This window comes from Mustela erminea, chromosome 4 (assembly GCF_009829155.1).
Source record: "Mustela erminea isolate mMusErm1 chromosome 4, mMusErm1.Pri, whole genome shotgun sequence".
Taxonomy (NCBI): Eukaryota; Metazoa; Chordata; class Mammalia; order Carnivora; family Mustelidae; genus Mustela; species Mustela erminea.
The window spans coordinates 132,008,424-132,031,128 of NC_045617.1; the positions used below are offsets into that span (position 1 = coordinate 132,008,424).

General features: G+C 40.3%; 1 protein-coding gene across 1 annotated transcript in view; it reads left to right on the forward strand.

Moving 5' to 3' along the window:
- BMP6 (bone morphogenetic protein 6) overlaps nt 1-22,705 on the forward strand; it is a 145,562-nt gene that overhangs the window by 103,979 nt on the left and 18,878 nt on the right. The window contains exon 2 of the mRNA XM_032341059.1: nt 13,172-13,364. Coding sequence (XP_032196950.1) covers nt 13,172-13,364 — 193 coding nt within the window. The remainder of the gene's footprint in view (nt 1-13,171; nt 13,365-22,705) is intronic.

The following is a 22,705-nucleotide window of genomic DNA, read 5'->3' on the forward strand; positions in this document are numbered from 1 at the left end:
GCTTAAACTATACAGGAAGCATGGGTGAAGAGAGAGTTGGTGAACCTGTAGATAAATCTAAAGAAATTGTATAGCCAAGAGATAAGATCAATGACTTAAAAAAAAAAGGTGAAAATTAGGATGACATTCTGGTACACATCTAATTATCATTCTTGAAGAGACACTAAAGAGAATGGAGGAGAGCTAAAGGCTAAGAATTTTCCAGAACCAGTGGAAGATAGGAATCCACAGATACATTAAGTGCAACTTAATCTGAGTGGAACAGATAAAAAGAAACATACCAGCTGGGCAGTTGTAGTGAAGCTGCAAGATACCAGGGACAATGACATTATAAAAGCAACCAGAGAAACCAAGTCACCTTAATAAAAGAAGAAGAAAAAAAGGATTAGTCTAATATAATGAATTACAGACAAACTTCTTCTCTCATGAAGACATTCTTCCCATTAGTGCTCTGCAGTTGAAATTGGAAAGTATGACTCTTCAGAAATACCTGAAGAACGCAGATGCAAAATCCTCAACACAATATTAATGAACAAAATTCAACAACATTAAAAGGATCATATGCCAATGTAAATTGGTATGACTACTGTAGAAAACAATATGAAGTGTCCTCAAAAATTAAAAAAAGAAATACCCTAAGATCTGGTAATTCCACTATTGGGTATTTACCCAAAGAAAATAAAAATACTGATTGAAAAGATAGATGCGCCTCTATGTTTATTGTAGCATTACTTACAATAGCAAAGATAGGGAAATAACTGAAGTTTCCCTGATAGACACTAATACTATATATTAGTATTAATATACTAATATTAGAATATTAGTGTATTATAGAATATTACTTGGCCATAAAAAAGAATGAGATCTTGCCATTTGTGACAAGGTGGCTGGACGCAGAGGGTATTATGCTAAGCAAAATAAACCAAACAGAGAACAATAAATAATGTAACATTTCACTTGTATGTGAAATCTAAAAAACAAATGAACAAACAAAATCATAAATACTGAGAACAAACTGGTAGTTGCCAGAGGGGACTGGTGGGAGTTGGATGATGGGCAAAATAGGTGAAGGGCATAAGAGGTAAAAAAAAAAAAAAAAAAAATCCTATATCATGATCAAATGAGATTCATTCCAGGGATGCAAGGATGATTCAATATCTGCAAATCTGTCAATCTGATTAACAAAGGATAAAAATTATATGATCATCTAAGATACCTGGGTGGCTCAGTCAGTTAAGAAGCTGGCTCTTGATTTAGGTTCGGGTCATGATCTCAGGGTCTTGAGATCAAGCCCCATGTTGGGATCGGTGCTGGGCATGGAATCTACTTAAGATTCTCTCTCTCCCTCTCCTTCTGCCCCTCCCCGACTCACATTTGCATTGTCTTTTCTTTCTCCCTCTTTAAAATCTCTTTTTTAAAACGTATAATCATCTCAATAGATGCTGAAAAAGCATTTGGCAAAATCCAATATCTATTTATGATAAAAAAAAAAAAACAGGTATAGAGAGAATGTATCTAAACATAATAAAGGCCATATATGATAAGACCAGGCCAATTCCATACTCAGTGGTGAAAAGCTGAAAGCTTTTTCTCTAAAATCAGGAATAAGACAAGAATGTCCATTCTTGCCACTTTTATTCAACATAGTATTAGAAATCCTAACCAGAACAATTAGGCAAGAAAAAAGACCTCTAAAAAGAAGAATTAAAGCTGTCACTATTGGCAAAGGACATGATATATATATATATATATATTATATGAGATATATATATATATATATCCCTAAAGACTTCATCAAAAACTGTTAGAATAAACAAGTCTAGTATAGTTTTAGGATATAAAACTGAAATATATTTCAAAATATAAAAATATATTGCATTTCTTAACACTAATGAATTACTAGATACATATTTCACAAAAATATATTGCATTTCTTAACACTAATGAATTACCAGATACATTGAGAAAACAATCCCATTTACACTTACCTGAAAAAGGATGAAATATCCTAGCATAACACATAAACCATCATGGCCATGAATGAATCCCTATTTTATACACCTGAAACTAATGTAACATTGTATGTCAACTCTACTATGAAAAACCACATTAATTTTGACAAAAATTAAAATTTTGGTTACAAGAGAAAAAAGTATAAAATACCTAAGGAAAAATTTAATCAAGGAGCTCAGAGACCTGAAAATTATCAGATGTTAATGAAAGAAATTGAAGAAGGTCCCAATAAGTGGAAAGGTATTCCATGCTCATGGATTGGAAAAATTGTTAAAATGTGCATACTATCCAAAGCAATATAAAGATTCAGTAGAATCCCTGTGAAAATTCCACAGAAATAGAACAAATAATCCTAAAATGTTATGAAACTATCAAAGACCCAAGTAGCCAAAGCCATGTTGAGAAAGGAGAACACGTGGTATGACACTCCCTGATTTTCAAAGTACATTACAAAGGTATAGTGATAAAAACAGTATGGTATTGCCATAAAAACAGACACATATATCAATGAAACAGAATAAAGAGCCCAGAGATAAACCCACACATATATAGTCCGTTTATGACAAAAGAACCAAGAATATACAAAGGGGAATGGAGAGGCTGTTCAATAAATTGTACAGGTGAACCACTGTCTGTCTTATACTGTACATAAAAATTAACTCAAAATGGAGTAAAGACTTAAATTTGTGACCTGAAACCATAAAACTAGAGGAAGACATAGGCAATAAGCTCCTTGACATAGGACTTAGTGACGATTTTTAGAATCTCAACACCAAAAGCAAAAACAAGAGAAACAAAAATAAACAAGTGGAACTACATCAGACTAAAATCTTTATACATGGCAAAGGAAACCATCAACAAAATGAAAAGGCAACCTACTGAATGGGAGCGTCTTTGCAGAATATATACCTGATAAGGAGCTAATATCCAAAATACACAAAGAACTCATATGACTCAATAGCTTAAAAAAAAAAAAAAAAAAAAAAACCCTTGACTGAAAAATGGGCAGAAGATCTGAATAGACATGTTTTCCAAACAACACAACAGATGGCCAACAGGCACATGAGAAGACGTTTAACGTGACTAATCATCAGGGAAATAAAAATCAGAATCACAATGAGCTACTACCTTACACTTTTTAGAATGACTGGTATCAAAAAGACAAGAGACAACAGGTGCTGGCGAGGATGTGGAGAAAAGGGAACCATCATGCACTGTTGGTGGCAATGTAAATTGCAGCTGCTGCAGAAAACCATATGGAGGGTCCTCAGAAAATTAAAAATAGAACCTACAGTCCAGCAATTCCACTTCCAGGGAGCCAACGAAAATGAAAACACTAAATGGAAGAAATGTTTACAGCCCCCCATGCTGATTGCAGCATCATTTACAAGAACCAAAGCATGGCAACAATCTGTGTGTACATGCAATATGACTGAGCCATCAGAAGGAACGAAATCTTACCGTTCATGACAGCATGGGTGGGCCTCAGTGTGGAATAAGTTGGAGAAAGACAAATACCATCTGATCTTTCTTCCGTGTGGAATCTAAAACAAAACAGAAAAACCCAAGCACATAGATACAGTAAACAGATTTGTGATTGCAAGAGGCAGGGGTGGAGGGTGGGAGAAATGGGTGAACCGCCTTTTTTTTTTTTTCTTTTTTCTTTCCTTTTTATTTAAAAATTTTTAATAATTTTTTAAGAAATCAGAGGCATGGGAAACCATTCTTTTTAGGCTGTCCCGTTTGTGATTGAAGATGTTAAATTTTTCTTGGCAGTAAAAAAAATACATGTTGTATATGTCAATCTTTACTGAGTGTCTGACTGCATCTTTATAGTAATTCTTGTAAGTGGGCAACAGTGTGGTTATCTGATATTAATGGGACTCTGTCAAGGCTGCAATTATTCAGTTTAAGTCTTTCTTCATGACACATGTTTATTGACTTAAGTGCTTGGATGTATTCTCCGATGTTAGCTGAAGTCTGCAACTTTTTCCGCTGGAAGACATGTATATAGTTGTGCTACCGAGCATCTTCCCAACCTAGAGTGATGGTGACATCTGTATTTGGTTATGAAAGTGGTTCTAAAATGTTTTAAAAAATAGAAAATGACTCGGTGAACCCTTGATACTAGCAATGATATGCAGACACTCAGTGCTGGTTCTACAGCTCTTTCCAGTATGTGTGCTGGGTCTAATCTTAAAAAGTCTTTGAAGGGGGTGCCTGGGTGGCTCAGTGGGTTAAGCCTCTGCCTTTAGCTTGGGTCATGATCCCAGGGTCCTAGGATCGAGCACCACAGCGGGGAGCCTGCTTCCTCCTCTCTCTCTCTCTGCCTTCCTCTCTGCCTACTTGTGATCGCTATCTGTCAAATAAATAAATAAAATCTTTAAAAAGAAAAAGTCTTTGGGGGCGCCTGGGTGGCTCAGTGGGTTAAGCCGCTGCCTTCGGCTCAGGTCATGATCTCAGGGTCCTGGGATCGAGTCCCACATCGGGCTCTCTGCTCAGCAGGGAGCCTGCTTTCTCCTCTCTCTCTGCCTGTCTCTCTGCCTACTTGTGATCTCTCTCTGTCAAATAAATAAATAAAATCTTAAAAAAAAAAAAAAAAGAAAAAGTCTTTGAATTAAAAGGGTAGCTTAAAGGATTTCCTTTGCAGGGACAGAACAGTTCTGTGTCTGGATTGTGGTGGTGGTTAGAGGAATCAATCTATACCTGTGACAGAAGGTCACAGAATTATGTATGCACACAAATACACACAAGAAAATGCATGTAGAAATTGGTGAACTCCAAGGTGGGTCTCTAGTCTAGGTAAGTTATTGTATCAACATCCATTTCCTGCTTTTGGTATTGTTTATTTATTTGAGAGAGAGAGAGACAGTGAGAGAGAGCATGAGCGAGGAGAAGGTCAGAGGGAGAAGCAGACTCCCCATGGAGCTGAGAGCCCGATGTGGGATTCGATCCTGCGATTCCGGGATCATGACCTGAGCCAAAGGCAGTTGTCCAACCAACTGAGCCACCCAGGCATCCCATGCTTTTGGTATTGTTACTCAGTTATGGAGGATGTTGCATGGGATCTCCCTACTGTTATTTTTTTTTTTTTTAATTTCTGGTATTTTTGCAACTACTAGTGAATCTATCATTATTTAAAATAAAAATGAAAGTTTAGCAAAGTCAGTTGAGAAAAAAATGACAGCCAGGAAAATAGATTCTTCTTGATATTTGTGATCTTAATAAAACTAATAGAAATGAGTACTTGGAAATAATTGGCGCACCCCAGAGGGTCAAGTCTGTTATCTCATTGTGTTTAACAAGTGAGCTGAATGCTTGCAATATTAAAGTCAGAAGGCCACTGTTGTTATAGACCTTGAAAGACCAGCCAGAACTGTCCTTGTTGCCTAAAATTAAATAAACTTGTACCATAGCATAAAAAAATTGTTTATAGTAGTCAAGGGAATGGCAGGGTTTTTTGTTTGTTTGTTTTGTTTTGTTTTAAAAGAGTTCCAAGTTTTTCAAGTTTGGTGTATGACGAAGAGGAGGCATGAAACATTTAAAAAACGTAGAATTTATTGTCAATGAATGTAATTTTTCCCAAACGAAGCCATTCTGAATTAACTATTGAGTGAGTCCAGTTAATGAGAAAGTAATGAATATGTGACTAAACATATTATAGGAAGATTGTTCTCTGCTTTTCCCGCTCACTCTCCGCCTCTTTCTTCTCTCTTTTACATTTTCACTTATAAAGGCTTTTATCTTTATTTTTCTCTAGACAACTTTAGTTGAAATAGTTCAGACTGAGTAGGACACTATTCAGAAAATGTATTAAAATATCAATATTACAGTGTCTTGAGAGCTATCTTCCTATCTCCTTATTTGTAATAAGTAATAAAAAGTTCTTTCCTTTCAGTGTTACAGAATATTACAGTCAAATTAAGCAATAATGAGAAAAAAATTGACCTCCAGTAAGACAAATCAAGAAAAAGGGAATTCATAAATAATATTAGAATGAAAAAGCTGTAGTTAGAGCAGAGATCAAATAATAAGAGAATACTTTGAAAAATTTCATGGCAATAAATTGGATAAATTCTGCCCCAATTGACAAACCTCTAGAAAATGTATAATGTCTTAAAATGAAGTAGATAACTTGAATATTTCTCTATATTGAAAGGAAAATGAATGAGTAATTAAAAATTTTCCCCAAAGGAAAACACCAGGATTAGGTGATTTTACAGGTTAAGTTCTCCAGCTTTTGAAGGAAGAGATCATTCCCTGAGAAGAAAGAGAGCATCCTCCAACTTATTTCAAGAGCAAATACAACTTGAAATTGAACAACACTGTTATGTAGTGTCGCTTCTGAACACAAATGCAAAAATTCTAAACCCCAAATTCGAAAGGTGATGGAAAAAATAATGTGAGACCTTTGAGGTCAGTGTTATAGACTGTGAGTGTCCCCTACAATTCATACAGATAAAACCCTAATCCCTATGAGAGAGTATCAGGAAGTGGGGTCTTGGGTGGTAATTAGGTCTAGAGGAGATCAGGGGGGTGGAGCCCCCATGGTGGGATTAGTGTCCTTACAGGAAGAGGAAGTGATGGGCGCTCACACCATCTCTCTCTGCATGCACAGAGCAAGGAAGGTTAAGTGAGGAGCTAGCTGGGAAGAGGGCCCTCCGCAAGCACTCAACCATGCTGGCATCCGAATCCCAGACTTGTAGCCACTAGAGCTGTGAGACGTTAAGTGTTTGCTGTTTCAGCCCCAGTCTATTGTATTTTTGTTATAGCAGCTCGAACTTACTGAGACGGTCAAGAAAGCAGTCTGCTAAATTTTCTTATTAGTTTCAAGAATTTGGAATAGATTTCTTCCTTTACTATTATTTAATCTTAACAATACTGAACTGGACTCCAAGACTGAAAATGAGCATCTTTGCCTTCTTCCTGATTTTTAAAGGAAATGGTTGGAGAGTGTCACCTTTAAGAATGTTGTTAGCTGAAGGTTTTTTTAGATGGACACCTGATCAGATTAGTGGAGTTCTTTCAGCTCCTGATTTGCTCATTTGGAAAGACTAAGGAGACAGAACAACCAAGTATAATGAGTGGGTCCTGTTTGGGTCCCGACTCCAATAAGCCAAAAGCAGAAAGACAGTTTTTTGAGGTATTTGAGGAAATTTGATTATGGATTAGGTATGAGAGAACAACAACAAATTATTTCAACATAGGTGTGGTCGTGCATTGTGATGGTGTAAGAAAATGTCTGTTTTTAGTGGGGGGTTTTTTGTGTGGTAAAATATGCCTGATATAAAATTTCCCACTTTAGCCATTTTTAAGTGTATGAGTTCCACAGCATTAAATGTTTTCAAAGTGTTGTGCAAACATACCACTGTCCATCTCCAGAACGTTTTCATCTTCCCAAGGTGAAACCCTCTTCCCTGTTGAACATGAACTCCCTGCCCCTCCAACCCAGCCCCTGGAAACTACCCTCTACTTTCTGTCTCTCTGAATTTGACTCCTTGGGTACTGCCTATAAAGACATACAGTATTTGTCTTTTTCTGACTGCCTTGTTTTACCTTGCACAATGTCCTCAAGGTTTATCCATGTTGTGACCTGATTCAGAATTTCCTTTTTTTTTAAAAGCTAACTAATATTTCATTGTATATATCTACTGCATTGTTTATCCATTCATCTGTCAATGAACACTTCCATGGCCTCTACTCTTTGGCTACTAGCACTGCTGCTAAGAACATGGGCATGCGAATATCTGTTCAAGTCCTTGTTTTCAGGTTTTTCAGATACCCATATATATGTAAAAGTGGGATTGCTGGGCCATATGGTGATTCTGTGTTTGAGGAATTGTGAAACTTTTCTACAGCAGCTGCACCATTTCATGTTCCCACCAGCAATGCATAAGGAAGGGTTCTTCTTTCTCCACATCCTTGCCAAGGCTTGTTGAGAAAGTGTCCACGTTCTTAATGGGTTTATGTGAGATAGAGCTGAAGAAGAATCATTAGTCACTCATTGCCTACAGAGCAGCCATGCCCCACCCATGGGACTTGAGGTCCCCACCCCCCCAGCTGACAGGCAGTATGGCCATCTGCTTGGGCAGCCTTTGGTCTTAGCCGTGACCATGCCTATGTTTTCTATGTGTGCCTATAAAATTTCCATTACGTCTCTGAAAAACTTTAAGGGAAAAAAGGAAAACACTCTGATTTCGTGATATGTACATATGTAGTAGAACTGTTAGTTTTTAAAAGGCAAGAAAATGCTAGACATTATTCATGATTCTAGAGACCTTTCAGGCAGGGGTGGGGGATGGCACCATAGTATTGGTCATGTTCTGGTTTTTAAGATGGTGCTGGTTTCCTCAGTTCCTTTTTTTTGTTTGTTTAAAGATTTTATTTACTTATTTAACAGACAGAGATCACAAGTAGGCAGAGAGGCAGGCAGGGGGTGGGGGGGGGCGGGGAGCAGGCTCCCTGCTGAGCAGAGAGCCTGATGCAAGGCTCAATCCCAGGACCCTGAGATCATGACCTGAGCCAAAGGCAGAGGCTTTAACCCACTGAGCCACCCAGGTGCCCCTCCTCAGTTCCTTATTATGATGCCTCGTTACCTCCATAAATTGCATATATCCTTTTGTATATTTAGTATTACATAACTTACATTTTTAATCCTCAACTAGTAACTTTTATTCCTTAGGACTGTGGTTCCTGCTTGTTGGTCAAAGGTCCAGGGCTGGTCTGAAATTTCAGCTGGTATGGTCAAAGGCAGAAAGAGAGGATAGAGTGAGTTCTATAAAGCTAAATGTTTATGGTTTCAAGGATTGTATATGTTCTTCAATTACATCCTATTTTATTTGGTGTTAAGAGAATCTTCAGAAATGAGCATAGAGTTAAAATGATGCAGTTTGTTGTCCTGTTCTATTGTCTTAGCAAATGGCAAACAGAAAAAGTAGACGACCTTGTGGAGGGTCATTACCATTGAAAAATATTTTCTCTGGTCCTTGAAATGAAAAATTCCAGGAATTATTGCCTCAGAGAACACAGAACTGTATTCATGAGACAAACACCAAGGCTGGTAATACTCATGGTAGTGATTTCACTTGCTACTTTTATGCAGAATGCATCTCTTCAACTTAAACAGGTAATTTAGAGGAACCATTGATCAGCCCTATCTAAAGGCTCTTGAATAAGTTTGAATTACTCAGCAGAGGCATACTCTAAGTCAGTAGAGTATGGGCTAGAGTCTCAAACATCAGCTGATGATCACAGTTAACATCTGAGTACGTACTCTACCATTGACTATTTCATAGAGATTTTCTCCCCCTAAATCCTCAGAATTACGATTATTGCCATTTAACTGATAACTGAGACTTTGGGTAATGTCTTGATCAGCATCACAGAAGCCAGGAAAAGGGGAACTAGGATTCAGAACCAGTTTGACAGTATGACACTTCTTCGGTGTTTGTTTTTAGTACTTAATTGGCTACCACGTGTTGGCCCCAGCAGTGAAAAACTAAAATGCTGAGGGCTGCAAAATAGGTCCTGAGTGTTGAATTCAGAGCTCAGCCCAGTCCCTTTCAGTACCTCTCATATTTTTGAATTGTCTTGAGATTAAAAGAGTCCAGAATCCTAGAGCTTGAAGGCAGGGGATGCAGAGTTCACTGGAAACATTTCAGTTTTACCACCGAGGTCTTCAAATGCACACGTAGGCAGTGACCTAATGGCATTTCTTTCTTGTGTCTCTATGAGTCATCAGCAAATACATGATATAAATTCAGTTGCAGGCAAAAGACTATGGGGGAGAAAGGAGTTCCAGGCAAACTCCAGTGCCTGGTGGCTGAGGCATTGTGGGGAAGAGGGAAGAAGATGATATAGCTTCTGGCCAAGAGGCATAAACAGAAGTTTGGAAGACAGTGGAGTGAAGGGTTTTTTGTTTATTTGTTTTTTGTTTTTCAGTTGCTTTTCTTAAATTAACATATAATGTATTATTAGCCCCAGGGGTACAGGTCTATGAATCATCAGGCTTACACACTTCCCAGCACTCACCATAGCACATACCCTCCCCAGTACCCATAACCCAAACACCCCCCCATCCCCCTCCTCCCAGCAACCCTCAGTTTGTTTTGTGAGATTAAGAGTCTCTTATGGTTTGTCTCCCTCCCAATCAGGAGTGAAGTTTTTGAGTGAGAGAGCTTAAAACGAGGAGGGGTGGGCAGTCAGGCTCCTTAATCGCCTCAGAGATAAAGGAAAGGCAAAAGAAAATTCAGAGTGCTTCCAGACAATGTTGTCTCAGTGGAAGAGAAGTGGGAAAATGCTCATATAAGGCAGTGCATTCTAATTCATATTGTAGTAATGTGAAGGCTTTGAACTATGCTCCTATTTTCTCATTTTTAGATTCTTTATCTCTTCACGTTTGTCTGTGAGCATTTGCCAGGGCTCCTCCTTGGTCGTAAGTGCTGCCTCCCAGCATTTCAAAATCCTTACAAATTGTATGCAGACTTCCCCTTCTCTTTCTCTCCTCCTCTCCGGTCCTCCTTTTTCTTCTTGGGTCAGTTGCCTATTATTGTGTAACAAATCACCCCAAATCACAGGGGCTTTAAAACACTGTGCTGTCATCTCCCACAGCCTTGGGAAATGACCACGCTCAACTGGGTGACTCTGATACAAGGTCTCTCATGCAGCTGTAGTCAGATGCCAGCGGGGGTTGGAGTCCTCCAGCATCTCCACTGCGGTGGGCATCTAAGATGACATCTTAGCTAAAGGTGTGGTGCTTCAGCTGAAGTGGTCTCAGAGGCTGACTGGGCTCTTCCCTCTCTCCTTCATTTGTCTCTTCATGTACCATAGAGCATTGCTACGTGGTTAGCTTGGGCTTCCTCACAGCATGGAGGTTCAGAGTAGTTAGACTTCTTCCATGGTAACCATCTTTCCCCCAGATAAGCATTCCAAGAAACCTAAGTGGAAGGAAGTTCAAAGCTTGGAAATCACTGAGCACTACTGTTGCTTGGTTGATTGGTCAAGAGAAGGTCACAGAGCCCACCTCAGGGGAGGGGGGTACCACCCAACAGTATGAATACAGGGAGGTGTGGTGATGATGCACTTCTCTACAACTAACTACCGCATTTCCAATTTATTGAAATTTCTGTTTACTTCGTATGACCAAAATGTCTTAAGTCACTGTCCTGTATCTTGAGTCACAGCCATGATTTATGATTTCTTCTTTGTAGTTGTCATTTATATTCATAGCAATTGAATGACTTCCTTGAGGAATTCTTATGGATTCTTTTGAGTGAATCTTAATGTATTTTTATTCATTGATATTAAAATTTAAGTACCCAAAAGGCCCTAAAGAAAAACTATGTGACTTTCTTTTCTTTTCTTTTCTTCTTCTTTTCTTTTTTTTTTTAAATCTCTTTGGGAAATCAGATTTGATTCACTTTTTAACCGCTGATGATAACATATCAGACTTAAAGGGAGATCAATTTTAGGGAAAAGGGATACACCCTCATGTATGGGTGTCCTTCAGTGAACTCACCAGCAAGATTGCTTTTCATGCTTAGCCACTAATTAGAAAACCTGTTCTCTTGTTGGGACTGAACCATGGTTTACTTTCTGGTTAGGCCTTTTTTTTTTCTTTTTCTTTTTTTTTTTTTTTTTTTTACTTTTATCAAGCTCTTACACAAGTCAAAGCTTATTTTTCTTTTTACAACCCTCACACCAAAAAGAAATAACTTGAATCTGAAAGATTTACCGTAGTCCCATGGCAGTTTCAGAAATTCTTCATTTAAAACCTCCTACCTATAGGTGGCTTAACTCTCCTCAGCTTCTGCAAATGCCATTGAGGCCTTATGTTCTTGTAAAGAGTTATTGGCTTTTTTTCTTTTTTAAAGAAACTAAATCTCCAAAGCTTTTCTCTAGTGATTATGGAGAACAACATAAGTGGGAGAAAAAAGGGCAGTGGGAGGTAGCAAATAATTTGATTTTTTTATCCCCCCTACCCACAGCCCTGGGAACACACTGCCATGAAGGATTAATTTGCTCGTGAGATTCCACCGCGGTTACCATTAAGAAAAAAACTAACAGGAACAGTAGGGCAGAAGTGTTTCCAAACCCTGGAGAAAAGAGTCAAGGATTTATGGTGGGAAGCAGAGCAACCCTTTTTCTCTTTTACAGCATTTATGAGGGCAGCTCCGAGGTTGATACCGCTTGTCTCACATAGGACTTGACATAGACAGTTGGAAACCCAACTCTGAGAAATGGTCATTCGTGGGTGTAGTTTTCCATAGTTTTGTCTTTGTGCAGGGGAAAGAGTTCATTAAAAAAAAAGAAAAGATCTCAGACTCCATTCTTCCCCAGTTTTGAGAAAAGCAGTAGAAAAAATAGCAAGGTATACTGTTGATCATTCGCTTCCACGTGTCTGTCCTCACAGTTGGGTTCTGCGATGGAGTGGAGGGGCCCCGGCCTCTGAGCCCGGCAGCCCTCCTTTTGTTCTGGGAGAAGGAGGGCAGTGCACTCGGGTGAGAGCGGCATTTTCTCTGAAGCTTTACCCTAAACTCCTCCACAAAACTTTCTACTGACCAGCAGGCAAAATACAAAGACCCTTGGACCTTTCGGGCTGAGGCCGATGCGCAGCTCGTTCCCTTCCCAGCTGAGACCCCCTCCCAGAGCTCGGCTCAGGAGCGCCCTTGGCCATGCCAGCTGCTTGATGGGGGGAGACGACCTCACCTGAGGGGCCAGGCAGCAGGAAGGAAAGGGGGCAAAGGGGTCACCGGGGCCAAGATCGCCAGGGACGTTCTTATTCATCCTTTCCTCCTTTCTCACCACTTCCTTGGGAAGCCCTGTTAATTCCTGCCTCCGAAGGTGAGGAAAACTGAAGCTAAGAGTTTACATAATTTGCTTTCATGCAGCTGACTTCAACCAAGTATGTGAGGTATTTCAACCAAATAAAACCTAAGAATTTTATTTAATCCTTGGGTGAAATGAGGGATTTTAATCTCAGCCCATCTGACAGCCCAGCCACTGTTGGTCCTTGCCCCCCTCCCCCAATCCCTCTCCTAAGCCATTGGTAACTGGTAAAATCCACTTATGAATGGAAATGGGGCAGCTTTCTTGAGGTGAGCCTGTGGCACTTAGTCCAGTAACAATAGTTGTCACTCTCTCTTGTTTAATCTTATAGTGGAGTACGAGAAGGAGTTCTCCCCTGGCCAGCGACACCACAAAGAGTTCAAGTTCAACTTATCCCAGATTCCTGAGGGTGAGGCGGTGACGGCTGCAGAATTCCGCATCTACAAGGACTGTGTTGTGGGGAGTTTTAAAAACCAAACTTTTCTTATCAGCATTTATCAAGTCTTGCAGGAGCATCAGCACAGGTATGAAGGCTCAAGGAACCCCAACGGGCGGGGCTGGCCCCCATTTCTCACCCTGTCGTCATCTAACCCCGAGTATGTCTGTGGAAGGGCGTTTGGAGGTCAGGGGCATCGTGTGAACATGATGAGGGATGTGCTCTGAATGGTAGTGTTCAGCCAGCAAGACAACTTTTTTGTTACTAAAATGAAGATTTTCCAAATAGTTTTCCTCTCCTGAGCAAAGCCGATGGACAGTATCCACTTTTGATCCATCCTTTGTGATCCATCCATCCTTTGTGATCGGAGAACATATGCCTTATTGGGGACAAAACATTTCCCACCATGGCTCAGTGCCTGCTTTGAACGATGGGTGAGGGGAGCAAAAATAAACGCATACATGAGTCTCATGTAAGGATGCTTACAAATGATACTAATTCAAGTTAGTAGAAAGCTGTGTGTTTGCATATAATATATACACATACATGATCTAGTACATTTGTGTGTGTGTGTGTGTGTGTCTCGAATGTATCTATCTCTTCTCTTTTGGATACAAGGAAACAATACTCTATCCTTCCCCATTGTGTCTATAACAGTCTTGCCTTTTGAAATGAGGCCAGACTGATTTTACAAAAGAACTTCAACAGAGTATGCTCTTGGGGCTGTCTACCAATAAAGAAAAACTTCCACGGAGGGATTTCTGGAGGAATAGAAGGGCCAAGGGAAGAACTATTGCAGCAGCTAGTTCGATCCTGTAGCACGCAGAAAGCAAGGCAATGACCTTGACTTGTGCTTCGTATCTGGGGGTCAGTTCAGTGTTTGGGCGGGAATTAGTACCATTGCACTCTCAGTGCACATGACGCAGCAGGTGGTGAGACAACGTGGCAATTACATGAGAAATAGGCTGATAACAATTAAAGGAAGAGAGTGCAAACTCTGCAAGGGATTTGCCAGCTTTGGTTTCATGCACCACGTCCGATACTTGCTTTTGGTCTTGGAAATCTGTTGACTTCCCAAGAATGTCCAAAGGTTGAGGAATGACTTCGGTTTCTCCTGGACTTAGGGATCTGTATGTGGCTCTGCTACAAACAGGCACTCTAAAATAATAACGAACATTAACTTGCCCCATAAAGGGCTTATTTTGAGAGCACTGCCAACGTTTGGCACTTGCACATGTTTGAGTGTGTAATGAGGGGATCAGAGAAGAAGCAAAGACACATGCCAGGCTTTGGGGACACGTCATGGTGTTGATTATAAGAACTGTTGGTAGTATGTGAGTTCTTAGTAGGGCCAGTTGAAGTAAAATATAGCCACTGTGGTATCTATACCTAACATTTCAGAATGAAGGGAAGGTTTTTCCTGATGTCTGATTTTCACCCCTAAACAAAAGTATCATCAATGACTTAACCATCCAGGGCCTCTTTTGAAATAATAAATTAATCACTGATAGATTTTTGTCTTGTTATTTCAGAGAGAACTGATACTCAGTGGTGATTCGTTGGGCCTGCTTTAGCCATTGATTTTCAATCTGCCTAATTATCTGTCCACTGTATCTGGTAAAAATAACCGACTAGTACCTTTCTGGCTCAGACATCGGTTTGGAATACATGGTTTTCTCCGTTCTGCAGGAAAGGTTTTTTAAAGTGAAAACACTAGATTGGGATTTTTTTTTAAAGATTTTATTTATTTATTTGACACAGAGAGATCACAATTAGGCAGAGTGGCAGGCAGAGAGAGAGGGGGGAAGCAGGCTCCCCGCTGAGCAGAGAGCCAGACGCGGGGCTCGATCCCAGGACGTTGGGATCATGACCCGAGCTGAAGGCAGAGGCCTTAACCCACTGAGCCACCCAGGTGCCCCAATTGGGATTTTTTTAAACTACGGCATTTTTCAGAATTATTATTATTAAAAAAAATAGAGCGAGCAGACTGTTTGTAAGGTTTATATTGAACTCCGGCCAAAACCGAACAGCTGCCTTGCGCTTAAGATGGTGGTGTCATACTTTCTGGAGACCAGCAGTGAGTTTGGAAAACAAAATCCCAAACAGTCCCAACCTTTGATGACTCTGTCAAAGCAGAGTTGTCATTTCCCTGCCTTCTAGGACAGAAGTATCTGGCGACTGGATGTGTTGAACTTTCATGCATAGGAAAGGGGAAATACGGGGAGGATTGGGAGAAATTCATGCTTTTAAAGGGCTCCAGGTTGGCCAACAGGAGATTTTCTTTTCTTATCAGTGGGCGGGGAGCCCAGGCCTCCTGCTGTGTCCTGAAGTTCTTCCAGGGGCCTCCAGATTTAACTGTAGGCCTCCTTCTGGGCAAGGTCTGATCTCCCCATCTGTACCGTCTTGGGGTGTCCTGGCTAAAAATGATCCTCCCGGCTTGGGAAGAAACTCACTTGTCTAATCTGTGTGTGAGTGAAATTTGTAGTATTTGACGGATTAACTTGTTTTGCAAAAATTGCTGGCCTCCTTGAAAAGGAAAAATACAAAAAGGCAGGTTTTTCGATGCTGAGCCAGCCGTACCTCAGCTGAGGCAGAAGAAGTTAGGTGTTGGACCTCTTGATAGTAAAGCAGTGAAGAAGCCTGACCCAGGGGATGGTCAGAAAAGATTCTTGGAATATTGGCCATAGCTATGGATTCTGCAGAAACATATTCCTCTTAACTGATAAGAAATCACTGGCCTGGGTAAATTCAACAAAGTGACTACTTGAATAGCTGGTGCTTTGAGTCAGAACAGGGGAACATTGGATACTTCAGTCAAAACCTGAGAATAAGCCCTGAGATAAGACTAAATCGTGAAAAGATCTGGAGCACCCCAACAAGCAGAGCTGGGCTGGCAACCCGACAGCACGTGCGGTTAAATCAGAGTAGCACAGGGCATTAATATCTGGTGTTATAAATTACTGTTTTTATGAGGACACTGGTAAAAATTGGCATCTGCAGAGCCCTTAGAGTTTGGGAAGAGTCTTCTGACATCTTCCCTGGCTAGGATTTAACCACCGACCCCATCAGATAAGCAGGGCAGGCATGTTACCTTTTAGAGAATGAAACCTGGAACATAGGAGTTTAGCCAAGTCCAAGTGTTGTCTGCTGTTTCCCAAAACTCACCCCGATGACGTGGGGTCTGTCCCAAGGTCAAGGTGAAGCACCAGTAAAAGGTAAGCAATCCCCTGAGTGGACGTCCCTCATCTCTTGTCTGCTAGCTGGGATGCAGACATGCCAAGGGTGCTTCTGCGCACATGTCCAGTGAGACTGGCCAGTTGGGGATGCAAATGTGTCAGTGAGAATTCAGGCCCAGGTTCTTTGACTTACCAGGCTTTGCTTTTCTTTTTTTAAAGATTTTATTTTTATTTATTTGACAGTAGGTAGAGAGGCAGGCAGAGAGAGAGGGAGAAGCAGGCTCCCTGCTAAGCAGAGAGCCTGATGCAGGGCTCAATTCCAGGACCCTGAGATCATGACCTGAGCCAAAGGCAGAGGCTTTAACCCACTGAGCCACTGAGGCGCCCCTTACCAGGCTTTTCTATTGTTGATCTATTGAGCAAGCATTTACCTATTGTCTGCTTTTCTGGAGGAAGGGTATGGACAAGAAAAAAGACTAGAAGAAAATGTATGTGAAAGTTTTTGTACTTACTCCGAGTGTTATCTGTTTGTCCATTGACTTTACTATGTTCTCCCCAAATTCCTACACATGGAGCTGTCTGCAGCTTGGAGTGGAAAGGCTGCTCTGAATACCTTCGACCTGTATTTATGGTGGTAGCACGTTGCTTTTCAGAACATGTACTCAGGATCTTTACTTTTATAGCAACTTTCAGATTAATAGTGCAATTTTTAGGCCTTTCAAGAATATTTTCATCTACATTTCTTGTTTGGTTAAAAACACTTTTACTGCTCTTAATTGAATTTTGTGTTTAGAAGTCAAAGTCAAACAGCATCTCTTGAAAGCCAGCCAGAAATGTTTTTGGTGTCTGAAAGATGGCCCTATTTGATACATGAGTTAACCCACTTACTCCTGCTAGTTTCGAAATTCCATTTTCTACCCTGTATGTTTTGGCATCAGCGTGGCTGGCAGTGATGGTCTGTCTTCGGTGTATATGATAACTTTCCTGCATTCTATCGTGGTACAGTCTGTGGAAGACCTGGAGAGCGAGAATTAATTCCCAGATTTAAAATTCAGTTCCTCCTGGTGTAAGCAATGTCACAGCCTACTCCTCTGTTGTCAAACAGGCAAAGTTCCTTCCTTCCTTCCTTCCTTCCTTCCTTCCACGTGTTTTATCTTAACTTTATTATCTTTAGGATGTGAAGACCTGTGTCTTCGAGTCAAGGGATCAGGGCAATGCTAAGTTAGAGATGGACTTTGAAACCAAGAAGGATTTCCTCGGGTCACCCAGAAGCCCTGCTAGCAGAATCCCCGGGAGCAATCGCAGACTGAATTATTGCTACGCTGAATTTTTGACCAAGTTCACCATTTCTGAACTGTTTCACAGATAGAATGTAATTGTTTCAGGAGAGAAAATAACTGTCAAAGGGCAAAAACACATTTTTCCAGAATTTTTAATTTGATAATGCTCCTCTGAACCATTCGCAGAGACAGAGGACGCAGGAATTAGGGAGAGAGGGGATGAGGATGAATTCAGGTTTGGACATGTTGGCCCCAGAGACAGTGGGATATGCAAGTTTTTAGCTCAGCAGCATGAGCTGACCTAGTAGATATTTGAGATCCTAAGTGAACTAGTGAAATAGATTAAGTAGCCTCGTCGTGTAAGAATAGAAATACGTAATTGACCTAGTATCTTTTATTGGAAATACTATCTTTCTTCCATGCACTTCAGTGGCTTCTTTGTCGTAAATCAGGTGGCCAAGTATCTGTGGGTCCGGTCCCAAGACCTTTATACCAATCGTATACTCTTCATTCTCTTAGTTTTATAAGAAGGCTTCATAACTGGTGTATAAATTCTTCAAATACTGAGACTTTCTTTGCTATTTATGGCCATTTGCATTACCACATAAATTGCAAAAGCAGCATTTTAATTTCTGCAAAGAAACTTGCTGAGCTTCTGATTGGAATTGCATTAAATCTGGAGACCAGTTTGGGAAGAATGGACTCTTGCTAATACTAAATGTGGTATTTATTTAGGCTTTCTTTCACTTTTCTCAGTAATATTTTGTTACTTTTATGTCTTGAATATTTTTACTGGATTACTGTTATTTATGGATCATTAGAATATTCTAGGTTTTGAAGATTTTTCTGTTATTATAATAGTATTGTTACCGTCTAAAAATTTCAGTGCCTGTTTTTGTCCACATATAGAACCTTTGGCTCAGGTCATGGTCTCAGGGTCTTGGATCAAGCCCTGCATCGGGCTCTCTGCTCAGCAGGGAGCCTGCTTCCCCCTCTCTCTCTGCCTGCCTCTCTACTTGTGATATCTCTGTCAAGTTTTTATAATTTTTAAATAAAAATTTTTAAGTAAAAATAAAAAAAGAAATAGTTAATTTTTACATATTGACCTTATATCCAGCAACCTTACACATTCATATAGTTATCCTAACAAATTTTTGTGCAAAATTTTGGAATTTCTATAAATATAACCATGTCACCTAGAAATACCAGTTTTAGTTCTTCTTCTATAATTCTTATATATTTTTTCTTCCTCTGTTTTTCTTGTTTTAGTGTGCTGACTGGACATTCAGTACAATTTTGAATTTGATTCGTATTTTTGTTTCTGATTGGAAATCCCTTTCAGACATTGAATCTAATAGAAAAATTTAATATTTTACCATTAAGGATGACGTTTCTTAAAAATGTTCTTGCAGATACTCTTTATTAGAATAAATAAGTTCTCTATTTCTAGCTCACTAAGAGTTTTTTAATATTAGAAATTGGTGTGGAATTTTATTTAAAAAGTTTCTGATCTTTTTCCCTGAGTGTTAATGTAATCTACTGTATTAAATGATTTCCATGTGGTAAACCAACCTTCCATTCCTGGGGCAAGCCTAACTTGTGATTTACTATCCTTTTTATATAAGGTTAGATTCAAGGATCATGTCTGATAACTCTGTTATCTGGATCACCTATGGGTCTGTTCCCATTATCTATTTGTTCCCTTGATTTTCCTCATTTGGTTTTAATTACTTGCATGCCTGATCATTTTTTTTTTAATTAAATTCTGGCCGTGATCTATGGAAAATATTTACAGATACTGCTACCTCTTTCCAGAGTGGATTTCATTTTCTTCTGGAAGGCAGACAGAATACAGGGTGATCGCCTCATTCTTTTGTTCCAGATCTGTTAAGGAGTATCTGTTTCTGGTTTTTCCCTTTCTCCTAAAGTTTAGCCCTTTGGTGGGAGGCTCTCAGCTGAAGGTCTATGATGTTTACCAGAGTTCTTCTTCCTTGGTGGGCTCTGAACTCTAAATTTTAAGTCACCAGCTTTGAGAAACTGCCAGAAACTCTGCTTAGCTCTTTGTCCTCTAAGCAGTTTCTTTCTGCTTGTTTTCTCAGCTTCCTACTCCATGCATGCACAGCCTAATATTTGGCAAATCTCTCAGATGGAAATGTTGGAGTTCCAGGCAGCCAGGACTTGAGGAGCCAAGGTCCAATAGGAAGTGAACCCAAACTTCTGTGAGTTCACTTTTATGCAGCCCCTTTCCCCTGGGATATTTAGCCCTTCAGGTCCAAGCTTCCTGAAACTCCAATTTTTGTTCCTAGCCAGTGATATCACTCCAAGCTGTAGGCTGCTACTCCTTTCTGTTTGATACTCATGCATCATGCCAAGAAGGATCAAATCCCCTGAAATGAAAAGGCAATACAAAGACAATACCTCCATGTATTTTTCTTCTCTCTGTGGTCTTGACCTATCAAGTGCTGACTGTCTTGGTTGCTCTAAGATGACTACAAACAGGTTTATTTTTTTAGTTGTCCTTAGTGGGAGTGTTAGTTTGATACATCATAACCAGAAGCATATGTCTTCAAAACAGGATTTTTAAAAAAAAATTTTTTTGTAATCTTTGTAGTGAGTCCCCGCAAATGTTGATATGTGATTTATTAATCAAATGGTGTAGTTTGGGAAACAAGACCCAAACCTGGCAGTCAATCCCACCAGGATCTGGGTGAGTAATTTTCTTAGAATAGCATTTCTTGTGGATTGATCGCTCAATAAATGCTTTTGGATTTTTGGTGCTGTTTGCTGAAGTGAAGCAACATGAAGCTTTATCTTCACTGAGGTATAAGTGAGATACCTGAGACTGTGTTCTTTTTTGAAGAGAAGGGCAAATTTGAGAAAGCCAGGATGGAAGAACCTTATTATAGTTGGGCAGAGGGAAATCAGAGCCTTTTATCGCTGTGCCCAGCCACACCTGTTTCTCTTTCTGTATCTGGCTTTCCCAAGTATGATCCTCGGGGATTCCTCCGGGGAAATCTTACTTGCTGATTTGATCATCTCTGGCATGCTCAGTGTGGGCCTCAGGCAAGCATTGAGCTTTTCTGTATTTGTTCCTTCGCCCCCGAAAAAAAAGAATAATACAACTGACCCACAGCTCGGGTTATGTAACTAGTTAGTTTTGTCCTTTTAGTCAAATCCTATTATACCTAGAATGATCTACCTGAAATTAAAGCAGTAAGCACAAGCAGCTACCAAACCTTATTCCTTAGCCTGTCTAAGTTCTGTTCTTTGCAGAGGCATAGTGTGGAAGGGAATATCATAGGGAGGAATTAAGGTTATCATGAAGAGGTGTTTACACTCAAAAGAATTCTACATTTGGGGGAGGGGGGTCAGGATGTGGTAGGCAAGAAAGGCTGTTGTTTGGGGACTGTTTTCCCACTTGGTATACATGGAAGAGAAGAGAAAATCCGGCTTTATTTCTGGAAACTAAGCCTTCTGTAGTATTCATTCCCAGAAACAGATTGCTCTAGTCACGCGCGTCTTCTTACCAGGATATCCAGCCTTGTGGGAGGCCGGCCATGGTGGTGGCTAAGATTATCTTGGGAGACATCTTTTTTTTTTTAAGTCCCAAATGATCAGCATTTTTCTGTTTTGTTTCCCCATATTGTATAGGATATGGAAATGTAGGATTGGTGATGAAAATAAAACATAACATTTGCACATAGCATGTTGAAAATGTGACAGAAGTTCTCAGTCTGTCTTTGATCATTAGGGCCTGTCTGAGCACACCCCAGTTAAAGAGAACATTGTTTTGTTTATGTGGCCAAAGAGGTCAGGTCAGGTAGTGGGAATTTGCATAAAGGAACCCACTTTCCCCCTCCCTCCCTGTCTTGGACACAGAGAAGCAGGCCTTTCTAATAATACTGCTGCTTTGGACTTGATCTTCCTTGTGATTCTGATTATTAGTCTAACTTGATAACTCCCTGAGGGTAAGGCCAATCTATAAAACAATCAAACATTTACTTGTGGAGCATTCTACGTTTGTTTTGCACTATTTGAGGGAGAGAAGCAAGAATCCCTGAGAGCAGTTAGCTTTGCACCTGAAGTCTTAAAAACCAGGTGAGGGTAATACTAGTCATATTCAAGGCAGCCGGGCTGTGCTGGAGGTCTGGGGGCTCTCACAGTGTGGTTCCCAGACCAACAGCAACGGCATCACCTGGGAACCTTAGAAATGCAAATTCTCAGTCCCTACCTCAGAAACTCTGGGGGTGGGCCCAGGGATCTGTGTGCTAACAAGTCCTCCAGGGGATTCCAACCTAGGCCGAACTGGAGAACTACTGCTATGATGACAAAAGCCTTGGCAATACTGGGGCCAAGGTGCCTGGGTTCAGTTCCCCGCTCTGCACTTACCGGACTATGAGCAAGCTACTTAACCTCTTTGTGCCTCAGTTTCCCTATCTCTAAGCCTGTGACAGCATGAATGGTATTTACCCCTTATGGTGGTTGTGAGGAGTTAGCGTGATTACAAGCATCCGTGTAGGAGGCACCATGTAAGGACTAGCTAGGTTGATATTCTGTCAGCGGAGTGATTTGTATTCGTTTGTTGAAGATGAAATATTCTATACGGAGCTAAGGTAACTTCAATGTTTTTTTAAATTTGTAAATTTTTTATTGACATATAATGTACTATTAGCCGCAGGGGTACAGGTCTGTGAATCGCCAAGTTTACACACTTCACAGCATACCTTTGATTTTTTTTTTTTTTTTTTTTTTTTTTTGACAGAAAGAGATCATAAGTAGGCAGAGAGGCAGGCAGAGAGAGAGGAGAAAGCAGGCTCCCCTTGGAGCAGAGAGCTCGATGTGGGGCTCCATCCCAGGATCCTGGGATCATGACCTGAGCTGAAGGCAGAGGCTTTAACCCACTGAGCCACCCAGGCGCCCCTGATATTTGAAACATCTCTTTATACCATGCTAATCCTTGGGGTGACAATTCG